We start from the raw sequence: 27122 nt of genomic DNA, 5'->3' as shown, positions 1-27122 counted from the left end.
CAGGTCTCCCCTATAAACCCCTTTACAGTCACTGTCCATCAGCATAGCAAAATGTAGAATCACTATTTGCCTTCTCTGTGTTGTACAGCCCTCCCTTTTCTCCTACCCCCACATGCATGTTAATCTTAATACCCCCCTACTTCCCCCTCCTTATCCCTCCCTACCCACCCATCCTCCCCAGTCCCTTTCCCTTTGGTACCTGTTAGTCCATTCTTGAGTTCTGTGATTCTGCTGCTGTTTTGTTGCTTCAGTTTTTCCTTTGTTCTTATATTCCACAGATAAGTGAAATCATTTGGTATTTCTCTTTCTCCGCTTGGCTTGTTTCACTGAGCATAATACCCTCCAGCTCCATCCATGTTGCTGCAAATGGTTGGATTTGCCCTTTTCTTATGGCTGAGTAGTATTCCATTGTGTATATGTACCACATCTTCTTTATCCATTCATCTATCGATGGACATTTAGGTTGCTTCCAATTCTTGGCTATTGTAAATAGTGCTGCAATAAACATAGGGGTGCATCTGTCTTTCTCAAACTTGATTGCTGCGTTCTTAGGGTAAATTCCTAGGAGTGCAATTCCTGGGTCAAATGGTAAGTCTGTTTTGAGCATTTTGATATACCTCCATACTGCTTTCCACAATGGTTGAACTAGTTTACATTCCCACCAGCAGTGTAGGAGGGTTCCCCTTTCTCCACAGCCTCGCCAACATTTGTTGTTGTTTGTCTTTTGGATGGCAGCCATCCTTACTGGTGTGAGGTGATAACCTCATTGTAGTTTTAATTTGCATTTCTCTGATAATTAGCGATGTGGAGCATCTTTTCATGTGTCTGTTGGCCATCTGTATTTCTTTTTTGGAGAACTGTCTGTTCAGTTCCTCTGCCCATTTTTTAATTGGGTTATTTGTTTTTTGTTTGTTGAGGTGTGTGAGCTCCTTATATATTCTGGACGTCAAGCCTTTATCGGATGTGTCATTTTCAAATATATTCTCCCATACTGTAGGGATCCTTCTTGTTCTATTGATGGTGTCTTTTGCTGTACAGAAGCTTTTCAGCTTAATATAGTCCCACTTACTCATTTTTGCTGTTGTTTTCCTTGCCCGGGGAGATAAGTTCAAGAAGAGGTCACTCATGTTTATGTCTAAGAGGTTTTCGCCTATGTTTTCTTCCAAGAGTTTAATGGTTTCATGGCTTACATTCAGGTCTTTGATCCATTTTGAGTTTACTTTTGTATATGGGGTTAGACAATGGTCCAGTTTCATTCTCCTACATGTAGCTGTCCAGTTTTGCCAGCACCACCTGTTGAAGAGACTGTCATTTCGCCATTGTATGTCCATGGCTCCTTTATCAAATATTAATTGACCATATATGTCTGGGTTAATGTCTGGATTCTCTAGTCTGTTCCATTGGTCTGTGGCTCTGCTCTTGTGCCAGTACCAAATTGTCTTGATTACTATGGCTTTATAGTAGAGCTTGAAGTTGGGGAGTGAGATCCCCCCTACTTTATTCTTCTTTCTCAGGATTGCTTTGGCTATTCGGGGTCTTTTGTGTTTCCATATGAATTTTTGAATTATTTGTTCCAGTTCATTGAAGAATGTTGCTGGTAGTTTCATAGGGATTGCATCAAATCTGTATATTGCTTTGGGCAGGATGGCCATTTTGACGATATTAATTCTTCCTAGCCACGAGCATGGGATGAGTTTCCATCTGTTAGTGTCCCCTTTAATTTCTCTTAAGAGTGACTTGTAGTTTTCAGAGTATAAGTCTTTCACTTCTTTGGTTAGGTTTATTCCTAGGTATTTTATTTTTTTTGATGCAATTGTGAATGGAGTTGTTTTCCTGATTTCTCTTTCTGTTGGTTCATTGTTAGTATATAGGAAAGCCACAGATTTCTGTGTGTTGATTTTGTATCCTGCAACTTTGCTGTATTCCGATATCAGTTCTAGTAGTTTTGGGGTGGAGTCTTTAGGGTTTTTTATGTACAGTATCATGTCATCTGCAAATAGTGACAGTTTAACTTCTTCTTTACCAATCTGGATTCCTTGTATTTCTTTATTTTGTCTGATTGCCATGGCTAGGACCTCCAGTACTATGTTAAATAACAGTGGAGAGAGTGGGCATCCCTGTCTAGTTCCCGATCTCAGAGGAAATGCTTTCAGCTTCTCGCTGTTCAATATAATGTTGGCTGTGGGTTTATCATAGATGGCCTTTATTATGTTGAGGTACTTGCCCTCTATTCCCATTTTGCTGAGAGTTTTTAACATGAATGGATGTTGAACTTTGTCAAATGCTTTTTCAGCATCTATGGAGATGATCATGTGGTTTTTGTCTTTCTTTTTGTTGATGTGGTGGATGATGTTGATGGACTTTCGAATGTTGTACCATCCTTGCATCCCTGGGATGAATCCCACTTGGTCATGGTGTATGATCCTTTTGATGTATTTTTGAATTCGGTTTGCTAATATTTTGTTGAGTATTTTTGCATCTACGTTCATCAGGGTTATTGGTCTGTAGTTTTCTTTTTTGGTGGGGTCTTTGCCTGGTTTTGGTATTAGGGTGATGTTAGCTTCATAGAATGAGTTTGGGAGTATCCCCTCCTCCTCTATTTTTTGGAAAACTTTAAGGAGAATGGGTATTATGTCTTCCCTCTATGTCTGATAAAATTCCGAGGTAAATCCATCTGGCCCGGGGGTTTTGTTCTTTGGTAGTTTTTTGATTACCGCTTCAATTTCGTTGCTGGTAATTGGTCTGTTTAGATTTTCTGTTTCTTCCTGGGTCAATCTTGGAAGGTTATATTTTTCTAGGAAGTTGTCCATTTCTCCTAGGTTTCCCAGCTTGTTAGCATATAGGTTTTCATAGTATTCTCCAATAATTCTTTGCATTTCCGTGGGGTCCGTCGTGATTTTTCCTTTCTCGTTTCTGATACTGTTGATTTGTGTTGACTCTCTTTTCTTCTTAATAAGTCTGGCTAGAGGCTTATCTATTTTGTTTATTTTCTCAAAGAACCAGCTCTTGGTTTCATTGATTTTTGCTATTGTTTTATTCTTCTCAATTTTATTTATTTCTTCTCTGATCTTTATTATGTCCCTCCTTCTGCTGACCTTAGGCCTCATCTGTTCTTCTTTTTCCAATTTCGATAATTGTGACATTAGACCATTCATTTGGGATTGCTCTTCCTTTTTTAAATATGCTTGGATTGCTATATACTTTCCTCTTAAGACTGCTTTTGCTGTGTCCCACAGAAGTTGGGGCTTAGTGTTGTTGTTGTCATTTGTTTCCATATATTGCTGGATCTCCATTTTGATTTGGTCATTGATCCATTGATTATTTAGGAGCGTGTTGTTAAGCCTCCATGTGTTTGTGAGCCTCTTTGCTTTCTTTGTACAGTTTATTTCTAGTTTTATGCCTTTGTGGTCTGAAAAGTTGGTTGGTAGGATTTCAATCTTTTTGAATTTTCTGAGGCTCTTTTTGTGGCCTAGTATGTGGTCTATTCTGGAGAATGTTCCATGTGCACTTGAGAAGAATGTATATCCCGCTGCTTTTGGATGTAGAGTTCTATAGATGTCTATTAGGTCCATCTGCTCTACTGTGTTGTTCAGTGCTTCCGTGTCCTTACTTATTTTCTGCCCAGTGGATCTATCCTTTGGGGTGAGTGGTGTGTTGAAGTCTCCTAGAATGAATGCATTGCAGTCTATATCCCCCTTTAGTTCTATTAGTATTTGTTTGACATATGCTGGTGCTCCTGTGTTGGGTGCATATATATTTAGAATGGTTATATCCTCTTGTTTGACTGAGCCCTTTATCATTATGGAGTGTCCTTCTTTATCTCTTGTTACTTTCTTTGTTTTGAAGTCTATTTTGTCTGATATTAGTACTGCAACCCCTGCTTTCTTCTCACTGTTTTTGCTTGAAATATGTTTTTCCATCCCTTGACTTTTAGTCTGTACATGTCTTTGGGTTTGAGGTGAGTTTCTTGTAAGCAGCATATAGATGGGTCTTGCTTTTTTATCCATTCTGTTACTCTGTCTCTTTTGATTGGTGCATTCAACCCATTAACATTTAGGGTGACTATTGAAAGATATGTACTTATTGCCATTGCAGGCTTTAAATTCGTGGTTACCAAAGGTTCAAGGTTAGCCTCTTTAGTATCTTACTGCCTAACTTAGCTCGCTTATTGAGCTGTTATATACACTACCTGGAGATTCTTTTCTTCTCTCCCTTCTTGTTCCTCCTCCTCGATTCTTCATATGTTGGGTGTTTTGTGCTGTGCTCTTCCTAGGAGTGCTCCCATCTAGAGCAGTCCCTGTAAGATGTTCTGTAGAGGTGGTTTGTGGAAAGCAAATTCCCTCAGCTTTTGTTTGTCTGGGAATTGTTTAATCCCACCGTCATATTTGAATGATAGTCGTGCTGGATACAGTATCCTTGGTTCAAGGCCCTTCTGTTTCATTGTATTAAATATATCATGCCATTCTCTTCTGGCCTGTAGGGTTTCTGTTGAGAAATCTGACGTTAGCCTGATGGGTTTCCCTTTATAGGTGACCTTTTTCTCTCTAGCTGCCTTTAACACTCTTTCCTTGTCCTTGATCTTTGCCATTTTAATTATTATGTGTCTTGGTGTTGCCCTTCTTGGATCCTTTCTGTTGGGGGTTCTGTGTATTTCCGTGGTCTGTTCGATTACTTCCTCCCCCAGTGTGGGGAAGTTTTCAGCAATTATTTCTTCTAAGATACTTTCCATCTCTTTTCCTCTCTCTTCTTCTTCTGGGACCCCTATAATACAGATATTGTTCCTTTTGGATTGGTCACACAGTTCTCTTAATATTGTTTCATTCCTGGAGATCCTTTTGTCTCTCTCTATGTCAGCTTCTATGCGTTCCTGTTCTCTGATTTCAATTCCATCAATGGCCTCTTGCATCCTATCCATTCTGCTTATAAACCCTTCCAGAGTTTGTTTCATTTCTGCGATCTCCTTTCTGGCATCTGTGATCTCCTTCCGGACTTCATCCCATTTCTCTTGCGTATTTCTCTGCATCTCTGTCAGCATGTTTATGATTCTTATTTTGAATTCTTTTTCAGGGAGACTGGTTAGGTCTGTCTCCTTCTCTGGTGTTGTCTCTGTGATCTTTGTCTGCCTGTAGCTTTGCCTTTTCATGGTGATAGGAATAGTCTGCAGAACTGGGACGAGTGACGGCTGTAAGGACTTCCTTTCTTGTTGGTTTGTGGCCCTCCTCTCCTGGGGGAACAGCGGCCTCTAGTGGCTTGTGCTGCGCAGCTGCGCGCAGACAGGGCTTCTGCTTTCTGCCCGGCTGCTATGGAGTTAATCTCCGCTGTTGCTGTGGGCGTGGCCTGGCTCGGGCAGCTACTCCAAAATGGTGGAGTCGCGTTGGAGCAGGAGCTGCTGGGAGGCTATTTATCTCCGTAAGGGGCCTCCCTGCTCCCTGCAGCCCAGGGGTTAGGGTGCCCAGAGGTCCCGGATTCCCTACCTCTGGATTAAGTGACCCGCCCTGCCCCTTTAAGACTTCCAAAAAGCACCCGCCAAAACAAAACAACGACCACCAAAAAAAAAAGAAAAAAAATTTTTTTTAATTAAAAAAAAAAAAAAAGTTTTTAATTAAAAAAAAAAAAAAAAAGGTGGTCGTTCGTTTTTCTTTATTCTGCGGTGCCAGCCTCAGGCCTCTGCTCACCGGTCTTTCTGCCCTGTTTCCCTAGTATTGGGGTCCCTATCCCTTTAAGACTTCCAAAAAGCGCTCGCCAAAACAAAACAGCAAAAAAGCAAAAAAAAAAATGGTCACGTGCTTTTCTTATACCCTCTGTCGCCCAGCCTCCAGTGCCTGCTCACTGTTCTTGCTGCCCTGTTTTCCTAGTATCGAGCGCCCTGCACTCTGGCCCGGGTGGCTGGGGCTAGGTGTTCGGCAGTCCTGGGCTCCGTCTCCCTCCCGCTCTGCCTGCTCTTCTCCCTCCGGGAGCTGGGGGGAGGGGCGCTCAGCTCCCGCGGGGCCGGGGCTTGTATCTTACCCCCTTCGCGAGTCGCTGGGTTCTCTCAGGTGCGGATGTGGTCTGGATATTGTCCTGTGTCCTCTGGTCTTTATTCTAGGAAGGGTTGTCTTTGTTATATTTTCATAGATATATGTTGTTTTGTGAGGAGATTTCCGCTGCTCTACTCACGCCGCCATCTTCTGCCCCTCCCTGAACTCTTCTTTACATATATTCTGGATACAAGTCCTTGTTAGATCTATGACTTGCAAATTTTCTCACATTCTATGTGTTGTCTTCACTTCCCTAATGGTGTCTTTTGATATACAAAAGTATTTAGTTTTTATGAAGTCCAATTTTTAAATTATTTGTGCTTTTGTCCTATCTGGGATTCTTTTGTCCAATCCAAGGTCATAAAGATTTACTCCTATGTTTTCTTTTATACTTTTATATTTAAGTCATTGGTCCATTTTCAGTTAATTTTTGTGTATGGTATGAGGTGAATAAGGGTCCAAGCTCATTCTTTTTGCATGAGGCTATGGTGTTTTCCCGGCACTATTTGTAGCGAAGCCTATTGTTTCCCATTTTGGCAGGCTTGTTGCAAATCGGTAGACCATAGTTGTCTGGGGTTCTTTCTGGATTCTCAATTCCATTACCTTAGTATAGAATTTATGTATGTCTATCATGGTGCCAGAACCACCACACTGCCTTGATCAGTGTATGGTTTGTACCAACTTGTGAAATAAGGAAATACGAATCCCACTTTTTTCTTGTTTTTCAAGATTTTTTTGGCTATTCTGGGTGCCTGGCAATTCCATGATTTTTACAATTGGCTTGTCAGTTTATATGAAAGTCTGGTGGGATTCTGATAGAGATTTCATTGAATCTGTACATCAATTTTGGGAGTATTACCATCTTAACAATGCGAAGTCTTACGATCTATGGACATGGGATGTTTTTCCAGTTTTTAGATAGTTTCAAGGATGTTTTGTAGTCATAGTATATGTTTTGCACATTTTTTGTTAACATGAAAAAGAACAGAATACTTAGGAATAGAGTTATTTATAAATGGAATTGTATTTTCTTAATCTTATTTCCAGATTGTTTCAAATGTAGAGAAATAGGATTGATTTTTGTAACTTGATCTTGTATCCTGCAACCTTACTGAACTCATTTATTCTAGTAGTTTTTTTAGTGGATTCCTTAGGATTTTCTATATACACGATCATGTCATCTGCAAATAGAGATTGTTTTCCTTCTTCCTTTTACTTCTTTTTTCTGCCTAATTGCCCTGGCTAGAGCCTTCAATGCAATATTGAATCAAAGTATCAAGAACAGGAATCCTTGTCTTCTTCCTGATCTTAGAGCAACAGTCTTGACCACTAAGTATATTATTCATGGGTTTTTCATAGATGCTCTTTATCAGATTGATGAAATAACACTCTATTCTTAATTTGTTCAGTATTTTTACTCAGATCAGTAGACCACAGCTATCTGAGTTTATTTCTGGATTCTCAATTCCATCACATTAATACAGAATTTATGTATGTCTATCATTGTGCCAGTACCACACTGTAACCTTACTGAACTCATTGATTCTAATAGTTTTTTAGTGGATTCCTTAGGATTTTCTATATACAAAATCATGAGCTAGTGTTGAATTTTGTCAAATGCATTTTTTGCATCTATTGAAATATGTGATTTTTAGTTTTCATTCTCCTGATAGAATGTATTATATTAAATCATTCTTGTAAAGTACACCCAAGATTTGTTTTAATCAGGTATAGGAAGGTGACAGAGACAACTGCCTTACAAGTCCTAAGAGAGTGGCGCATGCTCCATGGAGCCACATGGGGAAATATTAAAGTTGGTTAGAAGACAGGAGAAATAGGGTCTACAGTCTTATTTTGGTTTCTGCCGAAAGAATGGGCTAGACATGGTAGGCAAGTTTGCACTATCATAGGATTGGATACTTTGAGTAATTTCAGTAGGCTGTAGGCTAGAGGTAGTCTCTAGCTGTCAGGGTACCTGGCCTTGGGATGATGTAGGGTAGGTATTAGCTTGGTATGAGTTAGATAAAAGGAGGTGTTTGGGATATGGACTTTTGGTTGGTTGGTTTGCATGAAAGGCAAGTTGTTGGCTATCTAGGATTTATTAGACCTGGGGGTGGGGGTGGGGCAGTCCTTCCAGGCCCCAGGATGTCAAAACTTCATAAAATATAGGAAATAAAAAACAATACATTTTTGGATCTTCATGTGCTTATTGCCCATTAGAAACATCTACTTAGATCCTTTGCTTACCTTTAATTGGATTACTTATCTTTTCATACTGAACTCTTCTTTACATGTAATCTAGATACAATTCCCTATTAGATCTATGATATGCAAATTTTCTCCCATTCTGTTGAACTAACCTTGCATCCGTAGGATAAATCCCATTTGGCTATGATGTATAATTCTTTTTATATGCTGCTGGATTCAGTTTGCTGATGATTTGTTGAGGATTCTTGCATCCATAATAACAGATACTGGCTTTATTTTCTTTTGCTGTATTTTTCTAGATATGGTATTGGGAATACTGGCTTCATAAAAAAAGGGGAGTGTTCCCTCTTCTATTTTGGGGAAGAGTTTATGAAAAATTGATGTTCTTTAAATGTTTGGTAGAATACATCAGTCAAGTCATTTCAGGTTTTATAAGTTTTTTTATTGCTACTTCAATCTTCAGTTGTCATAGATCTATTCAGATTGTCTATTTCTTGAGTCAATTTCAGTAGCTTGTGGCTAAGAATTTGTCCACCTCATCTAAATTATCTAATTTTTTCTTGGTAGTTCACAATATTCCTTCATAATCCTTTACTTCTTTAACCATGGTTTCCTATATATAGTTCTGTGAATATGTTTAAGATGGTTCCTTTAAAATTTTTTTCTGGTAAGTCCAGCAGGTGATCATTCTCATAGATACCTTCTGTTGCTTGCTTTTTTCCTAGGGTGGGAGTCTTACTTTCCTGTTTCTTTGCATACCTATAATTTTTTATCAGAAACTGGACAGTTTAGATAATATATTGTAGCAAATCTGGGTACTGAGCCACCCCTCCCATAGCTTTTTAGTTGCTTCTCTAGTGATTCCCACCCTTGTTACTTTTCAGGAAGGCACAACTTTGGGTATGCCCCCTCGCCCTGGGACAAGAGATTCTGGTAGGGCCCTCTTCCTCACTTGACCACACCTAGCTGCTAATTTCCACTACTTGCTGACTGATTGCTGTTTACAACAATGTACTAAGGACATAAATTACTGTACAAACTAATTCAAATTCTGGTTCCTTTAAAAGGAACAGTTTCTGAGATTAGTGATTGATACCTTTGCTGACCCCAGGTGGGTTCCTCCCAGCTGTCTTATATCCCCTGTTCCTCCCTTCAAACCAGTGGGCCTATAATTTTACCCATATCGTGAATCTTTTCCCATTACAACCTCCTCCTCCATCACAACCTCTGCTCTCAAGAATGCCCTTAGGATTCAACTTCTCTGAGGAGACATTTGAAGTCAGTTCCTTTGAAAGAGATTGGGTGCTGTCCTGCTAGGCAAGATCTCTAAAACAAGGGCTCTGGATTTGGGGGTGGGGACAACAGCAAACTGCTCCTAGTGACATTCTGCTCTAGAAGCCTGGGCAGCACTGGGTGAATGTGGAAGAACAGCCTGAGGTCCCCTCAGCAGCTCTCCTGGTGTGGAACCACCACCTCAGGAGCTGGCGAGGTGATTGGCACCCCAGTATTCTCAGCATACTGCAACAAGAGGAGAGCCTCCATTCCATGCATGGGAACTGGGTGGAAGAGAGAATCTCTACCTCTCACCCACTCTCTCCTAGAGCTCAGCTTCGGCAAGTAGATGGGAGCAGGTTGACAAATTTGGTATCCTGTTCTTCCCAGGAAGAAAGCCTCTGGGATCTGGGGAGAGAGGGAGCCCTGTGTTTTCAGCACTAGCAGCCTGGAGTAGTCTCCGCTGGGCTCCGCTAGCAGGGGACAGGGAGGGAATGGTCTTGCTTCAAATACCACAGACTCCTTTTCTTACTTGATTTTGATAGATTTTCTTGCATATATTTTCTTGATTGTCTGCTTACCCTTAGAACCATTTCCAGAGGCTTTAAGTGGTCTTTTTTTTTTTTTTTCGTTTTCATTTTTCCTTAATCATTTTCACCCATTTCACTGGGGAGTGGCACAGTGGAGCCCCTCACTTTGCCATGATAGAAACGGACCTCTCTGCTGCTCGGGTTACTGCTGTTAGGATGGCTGGGTATTGGATAGGCTCTCTTCAGAATATTAATATAACTAGAGAGGCCTTTCAAAAATTCTGAGGGAGAATATGAGCACCTGCTTGTCATAACAGCTGTTAAGAGTAACACAGCTAGAGAACAAAATGAATGAATGGTAAGTTCCTGGCTTAGTTTCTTACTAGATATAATGCCTTGCAGAACAATTAACTTGGAAGACAAAGAACTAAATGTATATGATTGACTCTGGATTTGTAATTTGACTGTAGAGCAAGAATAATTTTGGGAGCAAATGTGTGATTTCTATGCCTTCCAGGACCACGACCACTATACAAGACCCTAAGAATCCAAAACTTAGGATGATATTTACTTTTGACCTGGCATATTGGTCTCACATATTTCAAAAGGATAAAGATGGTGTGTTTATTTCAGCTGATCCTAGCAGTAATTTTGCTGGCCAGGTGAATTGCTTTAAAAGACAACTGCAGTGAAAGGTTTTTTATTTTTTATGTAAAGAGTATAATAATTTTTTATTCAGGCCTGCTGCAATAAATAAAAGTTATAGAGTTTGATTTAAAATTCCTTTTTCATGCCAAACTTGAGATTTAAAAGTGCAGCTATTGCCCACATAATTTTTAGACACTCAGGTCAATTGATTACCCTATGTATAGACATATTTTGAGAAAGGAATGTCAGTCAAATCAATGAAATTTTGCCTGAGATAAGCAAAATATGTGAGGCACTCAGCATTTGAGAACTTCAGTTTTATCAAGTATTTATCATGTGTCTTGCACCATTCTGCTCTAAAGTTGCTCAAAATTTGGTAGGGTGAGACAGGCAAATAAGGGCATTCAAGTGTTACAGGCTCTGATAAGATGGGATACAATGGGGTACAAAAGGGAGGGGGTCATTTCAATATGGACAGACCTCACTGGGCTTCTTGGATCTTTGGGTTTATTGTTTCCATTACATTTGGAAAATTCTCACCCATGATTTCTTCAAGTATGTTTTGTCCCCCCTTATTCCTTCTGTGATTCCAATTGCATGTGCCTGAGGTTATCCAACAGGTCACCGAGCCTCTGTTCATTTCCCCAGCCTTTGCTCACTGTTCTTGTCTGCCTACTCATCCTTCAAAACTCAACTGAAAAATCAGAGTCTTTGTTAAACCACTTTTAAAAATACCCTCTGTCAAACAGTTCTGACTTCACAAATTCACACTGAAAGCCTCTTGTGAGCCCTGAAGTGCACTTTGAGAACCACTGCTCTAAAGCAATCAATTAAAAAATCAAGAGATGTATAACTTATTCATAAATCAATTATGGAGAAATGGAGTTATGAAACATTCGATCCAAAAGAAGGCAGGAAGGGGAGGGAGAAGAGGAGAGGGAATAAATCCAAGACAAATAGGAAAATGATAGATTTAGTTCCAGCCAATTATCAATTATTACATCTAATGTAAATAAACATACCAATTAGAAGGCAGAGATTATCAGATTTGATAAGAAAAACAAGATTCAACTATATCAACAGAAATCCAATCTGAACATAAATAGATGCCTATCAGGTTAAACACTAAGAAAAAAACTAGAGAATATATTCACATCATACAAAGTAGGCCAGAAAAAGGACTATTTCATAATGATAATCAATGCATTAAGAAAACATGCCATCCTAAGTGGGGATGTACCTAATAGCAGAACTTCAAGTGCATGAAGCAGAAACTGATAGAAATTGAACAAAAAATAGACAAATGTGCAACTGTGACTGGTGATTTCATCACTTTTCTCTGAGTAATGGATAGAACAAATAACCAAAAATCAGTAATAATCTAGAAGACCAGAACGCTATCAACCTAACAATTGTATTACAGAACACCTCTGCCACACCTGACCCACCACCACACTGCACACTCCTTTCAAGTGGACACAGAACTTTGTAATAGACCATGTTCCAGGTCATTAAACTTGCTACCATAAATGTAAGATAACTGAAATCATACAAAGTATATTCTCTGACCACAGTGGAATTAAAAGAGAAAGAAAAAGATACCAGGAAAATTCACAACTATTTAGAAAATAACAGACTTCTAAATAATCTGTAGGTCGAGGAATAAACTGCAAGGAAAATTAGCAAGTACTTTGAGTGAAAAATCAAAACCTCTCAAAATTTGTGGGATGCAGCTGAAGCAGGCTTAGAGGAATTTTATAGCATTAATGATTAAAGGAGAACAATTTCAAATCAACATTCTAGGCTTCCACCTAAGGATTTAGTAAAAGCAGATAAAATTAAACACAAAGGGAACAGAGGAATAATTAAGAAAAATAAAAGCAATAATCAAAGTAAAGCAAATAATAGAGAAAAATCAATGAAAGAAAAGCTGGTTCTTTGGAAAGATCAATAAAATTGATAAATCTCTAGCCAAACTGAACAAGAAAAAGAGAAACCAAGTACCAAAATGAGAAATGAGAGACATTACTACAGATACTAGAAACATTTAAAAAAATACGGGAACATTATGAACAAGTTAATGCCAATAAATTCAACAAGAAAAATGAAGTGGGACACAAGTTACTGAAGTTCACACAAAAAGAAAAAGATAAGTCAGCCCTAAATTATTTAAAAATTGAATTTGTAGTTGAACATCTTCTCACAAAGAAAACTCTAGGCCCAGATGTCTTTGCTGGGAATTCTACCAAAGGAAGAAATAATGAGAATTCTATTTTCTAAAAATTTGCAGATGATGGAGAAAGAAGAAACATTCAGTTTTTTGAGGACAGCGTTGCACCAAAACCAGCCAGAGATACTAAAAAAATGCCATAGATCAATATCCTTCATGAACATAGACACAAAAATTTAGCAAATAGAATCAAATAATATATTTTTAAAAATACATCACTACCAAGTGGGACCTTTCCTGGGAATACAAGATTGGTTTAACATTTGAGAATCAGTGAAATTCATCATATGGACAAGATATAGGGGGAAAAATAAATGATCAGAAGCTGAAAAAGCAGTTGACAAAAGTTCAATACTCAGTCATGATTAAAACTCTCAAGCAAACAAATAAGAGAAAGCTTCCTAGAAATAGAATGTCCCTGAAATACATAGGTAACATCACATTTGATGGTGAAACACGGAATGTGTTCCCCCTAAGACTGGGAACAAGGCAAAAAATTCCAATCTCATCATTTCCATACAACATTTATTGCAGGTCATCACTAGGGCAATAAGGCAATTAATGGGAAGTAAATGAAATACAGATTTAAAAGGAAGAAGTAAAATTATTTGTAGATGACATGACTGTCTATGTAAAAAAACCCTCAGAAACCAAAAAGCTATTAATAAGGTTAATAAGTGTATTTAGCAACATCAATATACAAAAAAATCAATAACATTTCTCTATGCTAGCAGTGAACAATTAGAAACTGATATTTTAAAATATCAAACAGGAAATTCTTTAAGGATAAATTTAACAAAATATGTGCAAAAAGTTGAACACTATAAAATATTACTGAAAGGAAGACAATATTATTAAGAAGTCAAATTGATCAATAGGTTGAAAGCAATCCCAATCAAAATTCCAGCAGTAATTTTTTTGTAGCAACTGATACATTATTTCAGTAATTTACATGAGGTTGTAAGTCTTAGAATAGCCAAAATTATTTTGAAAAAGAATAAAGTTGAAGAACTTAAAACCCACTATAGGACTACAGTAATCAAGACAATGTGGGAGGATCACAGGGAGAACAGTGTAGCACAGAGAAGGCAAATAATGGATCTGTGGCATCTTACTACACTAATGGACAGTGACCGCATTGGGGTTTCGGGGGGACTTGATAATATGGGTAAATGTAGTAACCACATTGTTTTTTCATGTGAAACCATCATAAAAGTGTATATCAATCATACCTTAATAAAAAAAAAAAAGACAATGTGGTATATTGGCTAAAAAGTAGATAAATAGATCAATGAAACAGAATAAAGTGTCCAGAAATAGGTTCTCATATATGGTCAAATGTTTCTAGTCTTTATGAAAGTGCTGTAATGGTTGAATAATATACCCAGAACCTTAGAATGTGACCTTATTTGGCAATAGGGTATTGGCAGATGTAATTTGTTAAGATGAGGACACACTGGATTAGAGTGGGCCCAAAGTCTAATCCCTGTGAGATGAGAGAAATCTGGACACACAGACACACAGGGAGGAGGCCATGTGATGATGGGTGCAGAGCCTGGAGTGATGCAGCTATCAGCCAGGGGGGCCCACAAACTGCTGGGGCCACCAGAAGACAGAGGAGGCAAAGAAGGACTCTTCCCCAGAGCCTTCAGAGAGAGCATGACCTTGCCTATCCCTTGATTTTGTACTTCTAGCCTCCAGCATTGTAAAACAATACATTTCACTGGGATTTTTGTCACTCAGTTTGTGGTAATTTTGCTATAGCAACCCTATTAGCAAGTTAATACAGGTGACAAGATTCTTCAAAATTAAGGCCTTTCAACAAATGGTGCTGGAGATATTCATTACCCATATGAAGAAATATGAACTTTGATCCCTTCCTTGCATCATATGCAAAATGAACTCAAACTGGATCATAGATCTAACTGCTAAAGCTAAAATTATAAAACCTCTAAAAGATAAATTAGGAGAAAATTGATGTGATCTCAGATTTGGCAAAGATGTCTTAGGACAGAAACCATAAAGAAAATATTTGATAAGTGGGACTCATTTTTTTAAAAAAAGAAAAAACTTTGCTATTTAAGAGATTCCACTAAGAACATTAAAAGTCAAACCACAAAGAAAGGAAATATTTGCAACACATATACCTGATAAAGTATCAAAATATATAATGAATTCTTACAATTTTATATAAAAAAAGACAAGTCGATTTTTTAAATGGCAAAAGAGTTTTTCAGAGCCTTCACCAAAGATATATAAATTACCTAAAACCAATGAAAAAGTGCCCAACTTCATTCATCATAAGGGAAATACAAATTAATACCACAATGAGATAATGCTGTACATAAGAATGACAGATTAAAAACTGATAATACCTAGTATTGACATGCATATAAAACAACTGGAACTCTAATACAGTGCTTATGGCAATGCATAAAGATTCAGTTATTTTGGAAAGCAGGCAATTTCATTAACATTTAAGCACACACTTAATCATACAATCCCACAGTGCCAAGAGATAAAATATATGTCTTCACAGACACCTATATGCAAATATCCATAGCAACTTTACATATAATAGTCCCAAACTAGAAACTCAAATGCCCATTGAGTTGTGAAAGGATAAAAAATAAAAGGATAATAAAATTGTGCACATTTGTAAAATAGAATACTATTCATCAAAAAAAGGATTGCAAAGGAACGTATTTGCAACAACATGGGTGAATCTCAAAGCATTATACTAAGTGAAGGAAGCCATATACCAAAGACTACACACTGTTCAATCCATTTAGATGACAATTCTAGGAAAAACAAAACTATAGTTACAGAAAATAAATCACTGGTGGCCAGGGTTGGAAGGTGGGAGGAAGGGCCTATGGGAACTTCTTGAAATGATTAAAATTTTTTTAAATCTTGATTGTGATGGTGATCACATGGCCAAATTCATATGTCAAAACTCGTGAGACAGTATACTTTAAACAGATGAATTTAGTGAATATTAATTTTACTTCAATAAAGAATTAAACTCAATACAAGTTATTTCAAAAGAATAAAATACCAAAGAATAAATTTAACCAAGGAAGTTAAAGACCTGTACCTTAAACACTATGACATTGATGGAAAAACTGAAGAAGACACAAATGAAAAGATATTCCATGTTCACAGATTGGAAGAATATTGTTATGTTCATACTACCCAAAAGAAATCTACAGATTCAATCCAATCTGTATCAAAATTCCAATGGCATTTTCCACAGAAATAGAACAAATAATCCCAAAATTTGTATGGAATCACAAAAGATCCCAAATGGCCAAACAGGTAAAGCTGAGAAAGAAAAACAAAGCTGGTGGCATCACATGGCCCAATTTTAAACTATATTACAAAGCTATACTAATCAAAACAGGATAGTATTAGCCCAAAAAAGATACACAGATCAATCAATAAGCATAGAGCACCCAGAAATAAACCCATGCCTATGGTCAATTACTTTACAACAAAGGAGTCAAAAATAAATAATGGGGAAAGGATAGTTTTTTCAATAAATGATGCTGGGAAAACTGGACAGCTATATACAAAAGAATGAAACTGGACCACTATCTTACATCATACACAAAATTTAACTTGAAATGGATTAAAGACTTGAACAGAAGACCTGAAACCATCAAACTCCTAGAAGAAAACATAGGCAGTAAGCTCCTTGACATAAGTTTTGGCAATAAATTTCTGATTTGACACCAAAAACAAAAATAAGCAAGCGGGACTACATCAAAGTAAAAAGCTTCTGCACAGCAAAGGAAACGATCAACAGGATAAAAAGTATAAATATGAAAGTAGATATAAATACATTTTATGTAAAAGCGTAGTCACAGTGTTCTGGGAAACCACTGGTCAACTTTCACATTTTTTGCCTGAAGCTTCCCTAACCCATATAGTGTAATAATTTTTATTCCTTCTTAATGAGAAATGAACAGTATAAGAAAATTTGTTATTGTCTATTGTAATTACATACATCATACAACGTTGGTATGTGCACCTTTTCCAGAAATAATGACTATATAAATTATACAAATGTATATACTGCAACAAATAGAATATGCAATGCTTACTATTAGAGCCTAAAGAATACTGTACTCTTTGAAACAGCCTTGAATAAGAGAATGATTGTTGGTGATGACCATGGCCCAGATAATGAAAGAGCCAGACCACACCCTCTCTTTCAAGCAATAGTGGGTACAAGCATCTGTGTCTCCCACTTTAAAAAAAAAAAACAAATGGGGCCCAATGTCCTGTGTGTTGAAGAAATGCTTCAGAACCACCTAGGCGTGAAAAATAGTTCACCAGCAGAGGTCAAAAATTAGTGTGGGACTTTTGTGATCTTGTTATTTGGGTTAAGGAATAAAGAGAAATTAGAGAATGCTTTGGCTGGTCTCTGTCCCCTGAAACCTTGAAATTTTTGCTAATTCCTGGATTTTAAAGATCTAGTCTGTGTTTTGGCAAGGCTGTAAAATACACAAATTCATCAGTGATGGATACTAGCTTGTTCAAGATCCATGGTGATCAGTGTTTTCCAAACTGACAATCCCATTTTGGTTCCAGCCAGATTCCATGGGCTCCTAAGACAGCATCTGAAATCCATTTCATGTAGGTTTTATGATACTAATTAAGGTAGAATTCATCAAAACCAGAATATTTATTAGATTTTAAGGGTGTGTGAGAAGTCTGCACTGACCATCACACCTGCAATCTTATTTTCAGAGAGATGTTTTCCCTGACCTTGGCAGGGGGATTCTGGACACTGCTTGTCAAGGCTACAATGATACTCTCCTGGCCTATGGACAAACTGGCCCTGGAAAAAGCCATTCCATGATTGGGTTTGGTGCAAACAAGGGTATCATTCCAAATGTGTGTGAAGAGCTCTTACAAGCCATTGAGAACCAGGTAGGACATCAAGAATACCAGGTATGTATCATTCTAGAACACCTTCTTTAAGAAATCTTTTTCTCCATTTTGTAAATCTCCCACCCCAAATGAAAGTCATCACCATCTCTATTTTAGGATAATGTTAATTTTCCATACCAAAATCTTTACAGGACTACAAAATCAAATTGCAGCTAAATAAATGTTGAATTTTACTGGTTCTATGGAGGCAAATCCAAGGAAGTATTTTAAAAGTCATTTTGAGTATCCTAGAAGCTGACTTCTTAAATGCTAACACTAACAAGGGGCTATTGTGGAGACTTATAAAACAAACTTCAGCTGACTCAAATCTAGGGTTTCCTTTCGTCCCTTCTACCAAGGTTGTGGGTGTTCTCACCTTAACTTAGTGATTTTTATTTCTAAATAAATAATGTTATTTTGCTTCTTACTTGTCTTAGTATAGAAGGCCAAGACTAAATTTTAAATCCATTGAAGGCTGATGACATTTTCAAGATGAAGAGTAACCATTAACATCATTAACTTTAAACAATGACAGTAAAATGTCAACAAATACCTCCTGTAAGCATAATCTGTGTTTTTGCTTCTAAATGACAGAAGAGACTAAATTTGTGTTATGAAAATTCAACAAAGTATCATCTTTTTTTCTTAATTTCCTCCCCTAAATTTAAAAGTAATCCACTCACATTGTAAGTGCAGATGGGAGAAGGGTCAGTGTGCACACAATAGCTCCAGGCTTATCCAAAGCCATCTCCTGGACCCCACCTACATACAAACACACCTGCCAGAGGTCCAGTAGTCCCACCAAGGTGGCACAGTGCGCTGCCCATGTGATTCACCCAACCTGTACCCCTTCCATCTCCAGCTGCCTTGTTAGCACAGCCCCACTGGCTCCCACCCAGAGATTCCCCACTGCTACCCCCTCCATCCCCAGCCACACTTCCAGTGCAGTACCCAGCAGACACTTGGACTGCACCCCTCCATCCTTGGCTGCCCCATCAAGATGGGGCCTTATCAGCACAGCTGGCACCCACTCAGGAGACCCCCAGACCATGGCCTGGGAGCCCCAGCCCATGACTGCTTGTCCCCCAGCCAGCAAAACCACCAAGCACATGCAGTCTACAGGATATTCCTACGTAAGGACATGCCTCCAAGATAGGAGAGGTAGCCCTTTCATCTGATCTATAGAAACAGACACAGAAAGTTAAACAAATGAGGAGACAGGGGAATATGCTTGAAACAAAAGAACAAGAAAAGACTTGTGAAAAAAACTAACTGAAATGGAATTAAGCAGTCTGCCTGATAAAGAGTTCAAAGCAAGAGTTATAAAGATGCCCACCAAACTTGAGAGGAGAGTGGATGAACTCAGTGAGAAACTCAACAAAGAGATAGAAAATGTAAAAAAGAACAAAACAGAGCTGAAGAAGACAATAACTTAAATGATAAATACACTAATCAACAGCAGGGAATCAACAGCAGATTAGAGGATGCAAAAGAATGTATCAGTGATCTGAAAGATGGAGTAATGGAAAGCACTCAAGCTTAATAGCAGAAAAGAAAAAATAATGAAAATAAATGAGTATAGGTTAAGAGACCTATAGAACAACACCAAACATCCTATCATTCACAGCATAGGAGTTCCAGAAGAAGAGAGAAAGGAGTGGAAACCTTATGTGAAGAAATAATACCTGAAAACTCCCCTAACCCAGGAAAGGAAATAAACATCCAGGTCCAGGAAGCACAGACAGTCCCAAATAAGATGAACCCAAGGAGGTCCACACCAAGACACATAATAATTAAAATGTCAAAGATCAAAGACAAAGAATCTTGAAAGAAGTTAGACAAAAGCAAGGTGTTATCTACAAGGGAAGCCCCATAAAGCTATTAGCTGATTTTTTTTCCAGTAGAAACTCCTCAGGCCAGAAGGAGTAGCAGGATGTATTCAAAATGCTGAAAGGAAAAAACCTCCAACCAAAAATAGTCTACCCAGCAAGGGACGAACAAAAAAGGTCACATATAAAGAACTGGGAACCAGAATGGCACCAGACTTCTCAGCTGCAACAATGGAAGTTAAAGGAGATTGGAATAATGTCTTCAATATTCTCAGAGATCTAGAATTCTATTCCAGATCAATTTCAGTCAAAAATATTCAAGCCATATTGTACTAGAGCTGGGGGACCTCCAAGATCATGGGCTCCTCTCCCTAATACAAAAAGAGATGCTTTCACCTATGCAAAGATGCAAACAATATACTTTTGATGCACCTTTTCTGAGGGAGTTTCAGCAAGAGGAGAGAGTAAACCAAGGAAGAGAAATATACTGGGTCTAGCAGTCTGAGCAGGCAACAAAGAATAATGCTGAGATGAAGTTCCAGAATGACAGTTTTGCAGTAGCCTGGGAGAAATGACTCTTCAAACTGAGGCAGGAAGATACAAGACCCTTGCTGAAGGTAATCCAAGAAAAACAATGAAAGTAATAAATTTGAGTATATGGAAAATATTAACAGGCAGGTAAAGGTGATTTGGAGCATTTACAAAAACATGTAGAGTCCATCAGTGTTTTCCTCCTTACATCAACAAGAAAAAATATCCGTCTGTTTCTTATATGCTTCCATGAGTCATTTATTACTAACTGACAGTAAATTCAAAATTAAATGCAAAGGCCTCTGATCAAATTTCTGTTTATTTCAAGTTGCTGAACTTGAAAGACAGGTGGCTCCCTTTTCCATACCAATAACTTTAGGAAGACAGTTTAATTACCTTTACAAGTTCTTGTGGAGGAATGGGGAGAATGGCATCTTGTTGTGTCCCGGTACTGTCATCTGTCTGGGACAGGGACCTCTCTGGGATTCTGTGTCCTCATCTCTAAGAATGGTGGACATCCTCAGAACCTTCTCCTTTCTCATGTCCTATGAGTCTCTGGTATTTTTTGTGAGGTACTTTGCAGACATTCAAGTGAAGTTTACTAGATACCTTTGAGGTTTCAGCCATCATATTAGACTCGGGATGAATTAAACCTAAGACCTGGTTCCCACTGTGTTTGGTGGAAGACATGGCACATACTCCAGACTGTATGTGCAGTTGCTGTATGAATGGTGGAACCAAAGGGCTGTAGAGGAACCACTCAGGGATACCACCAGGGCTGTCTGGGGTGTTTGCCAACAGAGGAGTTCGACTCAACGTGAAAGGTGCTCAGGAGTTTGGTGAGGCAGTGGGAGGGTGGGGGCATGCAAACAGGACACCAGGCAGCAGGGTTAGTGCGAACGAATCCAGGAACACACAGAAGGGCACGTCCTTGAAGGGAACAGTGAGTGTGTGGTAAGATACCAGGGGAAGGTGGAGCATCAGGAGCCGAAGCCAGACATTGGGTGCCAAACAGTAAAGGGCCTTTGTTTACTTGGCAATGGAGAATCAATTGGGGATTGTAAGTAGGGAAATAAGGACACCAGATGGGGGTTTTAGAAGGTTTCTCTAAGCAGCAGAGTGAAGGTGGATTTGAAGTAGTGCCAAACAGAGGCAGAATTAGGACATTCTCACTGTGGCCCAGGTGAGTGATGGAGTTCTTGCAATAATCATCAATTTTGATCTCCAGGTACAACCTAGAGGGTCCTGGGGCCGGGAACTGCCCTTGTTTCTGGGCCCCGACACTTCCATTCCATCCAGATAAACCTAGTTTCCTTTTTTCTATAAGCCTCCATCACTTATGCATGTCACTTCCTACAATTTATATGACTCAGTGGAAGTCAGAGAAAAGGCATCCCAGCTAAAGCAGAAGCTGTCTCCACTTTGATGACTTCTGATCTCCAGCACCCATGCCCACTGTCCTACTTTTGCTTCCCTGAACTTCAATCTACAATCTTGTCTTGGCTGCAGGACTTCAAGCCATATTGTACTAGAGCTGGGGGACCTCCGAGATCATGGGATCCTCTCCCTAATACAAAGAGGAAAGTGGGAACGTGGGACATTTTCCAAAGATCTCACAGTTTGGAGGCAGAAGCAGGACTAAGAACCTAGGCCTTCTGATGCCTGGCCCAGAGCCCTCTACACCATGTAACTACTGCCCCAGAGGGCCTCTGGCTGGACCACACTCCCATAGCATGCCCCTACTTTGCCTTGTCAGAAGTGGCTTTCTGGGTGAGAGGTGACACGGGCTTGCACCCAGGGCCGTGGTCTCAGTGAGGGACCACACGGACCTCCCAAGAAGATCCAAAGAACACCCATAGTCTCCTGTTAGGTTTAACTTGTGGCAGTGCTGTTCAAATTGGATTAGATTCCCTGGAAGTAGAGATTTCAGGGTGGTAACGGTCGTGGTAGCGTGATTTGGCTCAGGCAGAACACGCCTTCTGCCTACAATAGGCACTTTGTCGCTAATTTCTGATTTTTACTCTCATTTATCACTGTGCTCAGTAAAGTAAGACTTTATTACTTTGTAACAGACAGTTGGTGGCAATTCAGAAAGGGACCAGGATGATTTATTTTTATATTGTCCACAAAGGAATTGCTAATCAAGTAAAAGAGTTAACACAATTACAAAAATAGTTATATTAATAAAAGAACAATGTTTTCAAGCACAAAAGCTTTAGGAGCTCCTTAACGTCAGGCAACTGTGGACAACTACTCGGATGTATTGTCATGATACAGAAGCTGCTCCTCCCAGTGGCCTCTATGCAGGGTATTGACCACTATCTGTTATCCTTGCTCAGGTTACACTGTTCTGTCAAAAAGCATTCACTAAGTGCCTACTACGTGTCAGCCGCTCTGTTAGGATCTACCAGTAAGAAGACATGGGCCCACCCTAGCTGGGTTCCCAGTCTGTTGGGATTGCCCTAGGTACCTGAAAATGACAAAACTGGATCTCTCACTTCACTAATTACAACAGGTTTCCCTATTTTCGCTTGCCATTTCCCCATTTCTCACTTAGCTAAACTATGTCTTTTTCATCTGGTTTCATTCACTAGGATCTGTGTCCATGAGACAAAGCCATGTTGTTTCACATAGCAATTATTAATTAGTTCTTTCTCACTACTATATAGTATTTCATTGTAGGAATATACTTCAATTTTATCCATTCTCCTATCGATGAACATTTAACTTGTTTCTAGGTTTCGAATACTATGAATAAAGTTGCTATGAACATTCTTGGACATGTACTTTGGGGAAAATAATTATTCATTCCTTTTAAGTACATACCTGGGAGTAGAAATGCTGAGATTTGCTTTTAGATTAACAGTATCTATCCACGGCATGTGTGGCTAGTTAATCTGCTTTCTGTGCTTCCACTACACATTGTGTCTCTGAGATTCCTTGTTTGCTGTATAGTAGCAGTTGTTACTCCCATTGTGGGAATTTGCCATGGTTTTCCCTGCTGGTGGACGTTGGGTTGTCCCAGGTTTTTGTGTGTTGCTGTTAGAAACAGTGCTGGGAACCTTGCAGTACAAATCACTGGGTATCGATATATTAAAATATCTTTGGAGTATAGACAAAAACCTGAAATTGGTGGGTTATGTATAAGGTGTGTGAATACCTAATGCTTCAAGATGGTGACAAACTGTTTTCCAAAGTAATTGGAAACTGACCAATTGACATTCCCAGAAGTAATGTATAAGATACCCCTATGATTTACTTGTTTTCTAAGGCTTGGTAGTAGTGTCTAATTTCTTGATACTTACCAATTTAATGGATGTAAATTTATCTTATTGTGGTCTTGATATTCCTAGTTACTTGCAAATCTGAGCATCATTTGGTATATTTATTGGCAATGTTTCCTCTCAAAATACATGTTCTTTTGCTTTTCCCATTACTCTACTGAGTTACTGTCTTTTTTAAATTTGAGGCACCCTTTACATGTTTATTACTCTTTTCTCAGGTATATGTTATTATACACATCTTTTCTAAGTTGGCAATTTTTTTCACTTTAAGGCAACTATTGAGCAGAAATTACAGTTATGATTTATGTTTTGCATTTTTATGTCTTAAGAAAATTACAATCAGAAAGATATTTACTTACACTACACTTATGTTCCTATTTCTCTGGAATGGAAAGTGCCCTTTTTTATTACTTTACCCAGTTAATTTGGTTGACTAATCTCTTCTTTCCCCCATGATCTTTCATGGTAACTGCCATATCCCCCAAATCAATATAAGCTTGACTTTTTTATCAGTACTGGAATATTCTCAGCCATTATCTCCCACATACTGTCTGTGTCCCCCTCTTCCCCACACCCCGTTCTCTCCTGGAACTTCAACTGGACCCTGTGGATCTTCTCGCTCTGCCTTCCGTGTCTCTTAACCTTCATGTTTCCCATTTCTGTGGCTCTGGGCTGCAATCTGGTAATTTCTTATGAACTACCTAGTTCACTATTCCAGTTATAGCAGTGTCTAATTTGCTGTTAAACCTACCCACCGTGTTTTAAATCTCAATTATTGTATTCATTCCTCTAGAAGATCATTTTGTTTCTTTTCCAAATCTGCTACATTAGCTTTCTACTTTCTTTGCCTGTGATCATAATTTCTCATAGATGGGACTGCCTCCCTCCTCTTCAGCAGTCTCTTTGGTGCCAACGCTGCTGTTTATGTAGCACCTGGGGTGGGGTGGGGACTGAGACGTCTACTTCTCATTCACTCCCACTCTGACGCTGTGGTAAGATTGAGGGGCTCCTCTTAAGGCAGCATGAGAGAACAGCAAGGACCCAGCCCACTCCCCACATTGACCCTCACACTACGGCACACTATCCCTCAGATCACAGCTCTTCTCTACAGAATCTACAATAGCCTGCAGGCTTTGGGGGACCTCCTAACAAGGTCTAATGTGTTAGCTCCTCAGATCTGGGCTACCCTCTCTCTGCTACGATTTCTCCAGGGTTGCCTGAGGACAGGGAGCCATTGCCTGTGCTTAGCTTTCCTGATCCAGCACCTTGGTACAGAAGGTCCCAACTACCAGATATTACCGAGAGTGCTTGAGACGTAAGAAAGGGGATTTGAGGGGTGTTTCTGACTTTTCCCCAGAGAGGCAGATTTCTTCTTAATACATTTTTTAAATTTGTTGTTCTCTATTTTCTTTTATTTTTTATTTTTTGTTTTTTATTGAAGGGTAGTTGACACACAGTATTACATTAGTTTCAGGTGTACAACACAGTGATTCAACATTTATATACATGATAATTCTAGCTACCAGCTATCACCATACAAAGTTGTTACAATATTTTGACTATATTCCTTATGCTATACATTACATCCTGGTTACTTATTTATTTTACAATTGGAAGTCTGTACTTTTTTTTTTTTTTGAGAGGGCATCTCTCATATTTATTGATCAAATGGTTGTTAACAACAATAAAATTCTGTATAGGGGAATCAATGCTCAATGCACAATCATTAATCCACCCCAAGCCTAATTTTCATCAGTCTCCAATCTTCTAAAGCATAGCGAACAAGTTCTTACATGGAGAACAAATTCTTACATAGTGAATAAGTTACATGGTGAACAGTACAAGGGCAGCCATCACAGAAACTTCCAGTTTTGCTCATGCATTATGAACTATAAACAATCAGTTCAAATATGAATATTCATTTGATTTTTATACTTGATTTATATGTGGATACGACATTTCTCTCTTTATTATTATTATTTTTAATAAAATGCTGAAGTGGTAGGTAGATGCAAGATAAAGGTAGAAAACATAGTTTAGTGTTGTAAGAGAGCAAATGTAGATGATCAGGTGTGTGCCTGTAGACTATGTGTTAATCCAAGCTAGACAAGGGCAATAAAACATCCACGTATGCAGAAGATTTCTCTCAGAACGGGGGGGGGTGAGGTTCTAAGCCTCACCTCTGTTGATCCCCAATTTCTCACCTGATGACCCCCCTGCGACTGTGCCTGTCTTAGGTTGTTCCTCCCTTGAGGAATCTTACCCGTCTCTGGCTAACCAGTCACCTTCCGGGGCCATACAGGGAAATGTAAAGTTGGTAAGTGAGAGAGAAGCCTTATTGTTTGAAATGGTTAGCTTTTTATTTCTTTGCAGATTTATGCCCTGTAGCTTCTATGCCCAGCATTTGTCTTGAGGTATCTTTACAACTTGGAAGAATTATGATACTCGGTAAATTCGATATGAGGCACGAATTCTATTTAAGGGTTGTAATTAGGAAGGAAGAAGAAAAGCTATAGAAGTAGCAGGCGGAAGAAAACATGGGAAGATTGATTATTTCTTTGACATATCTTCTTGTAGAGTAACTTCAGCATGTATAGGTTTTAAACTACTACTTAAATTGCGCACACACATTAACATAATAGGAGTATAGTTACATAACCAAAGCAGACCTGTAATTACCAGCCATCTCCAGTGAAACCAAGAAAACCAGTTAGGCACCTTAGGCATTTGTGAAAACTTATCTATGATATGGTGGATATTGTCCAACTGAACTTGAACAGTCTGAGAGAAATCAGACAAATTAAAACAACCCATTCCTGGGGACTGTTCACATCCCATATGTTCTTTTAACAGTAAATAGTCCGTGGTTGTAAGATTTTGGAGTGCTACAATTTGCACTTCTCCTAATTCTTGGTTGAGTTCCAACAGTATAGATCCAGTCAAATTTGTTGTTTTACTGTATGCACAGGCCAGCTTAGATATCTCCTTCTTCATTCCCATGGCAAGTCCAGGAACTGGTGGGATGAGTGCATCTACAGCTGTAGCAGCGCATGGATCTTTGTTGGGGTATATTTTCTTTTTTATTCAGTGCTCTGGCTGACACAGCCATGGGGAAGAAAGCCTTGCACATTCCCTACAGAGATTCTGTTCTGACCAAATTGCTCCAGTCAGCTCTGGGTGGGAACAGCAGAACTACGTTGGTAAAATGACATTCTTACAACTTTACTGACTGAGCTATTGTCATTGCTATTAAGACTGTTCTCAGTATACCACTAATATACTCCTTTCATCCACACAGCACATTCTTTTACAAAGGAGCTCAGACTCCTGGAGCTCTTTCTACTATAGCACTCAAATAGAGTTTCTATTCTGCTCATTTTAATGCTTTATGTATTCTTTTCTGTAGTTTTCAGGTTCTCTACAAGGAAGATATTACTTTTATTATTAGGAAAAACTAATACAGTTTTTACAGTAACACTAACAATGTCATGTTATTCTGAATCAGCAGTCATTTCATTACAAGACTGGAAATCAGTTTGGCTGTTAGACATAAGGCAAGGGTTTAATCTAGAGAGGAGCTGAATTGTGTCATCTCAGCAAAGGCTACAAACTCTTATTAAATGTTGGCCAAGTGT

At 38.8% G+C, this 27122-nt stretch overlaps 1 protein-coding gene across 1 annotated transcript in view; it reads left to right on the top strand.

Moving 5' to 3' along the window:
• Positions 1 to 9642: 9642 nt before the first annotated feature.
• Positions 9643 to 27122, top strand: part of LOC118928859 (kinesin-like protein KIF28P) — a 43507-nt gene continuing 26027 nt past the window's right edge. Inside the window, 5 exon segments of the mRNA XM_057508225.1 lie at positions 9643 to 9729; positions 10498 to 10689; positions 17661 to 17864; positions 24579 to 24802; positions 26576 to 26683. Of these exon segments, the coding sequence (XP_057364208.1) occupies positions 9643 to 9729; positions 10498 to 10689; positions 17661 to 17864; positions 24579 to 24802; positions 26576 to 26683 (815 nt within the window).

This window comes from Manis pentadactyla, chromosome 9 (assembly GCF_030020395.1).
Source record: "Manis pentadactyla isolate mManPen7 chromosome 9, mManPen7.hap1, whole genome shotgun sequence".
Classification (NCBI taxonomy): Eukaryota; Metazoa; Chordata; class Mammalia; order Pholidota; family Manidae; genus Manis; species Manis pentadactyla.
Note: the sequence above shows the minus strand (reverse complement) of the source record. Positions and strands in the feature narration are given on the sequence as shown.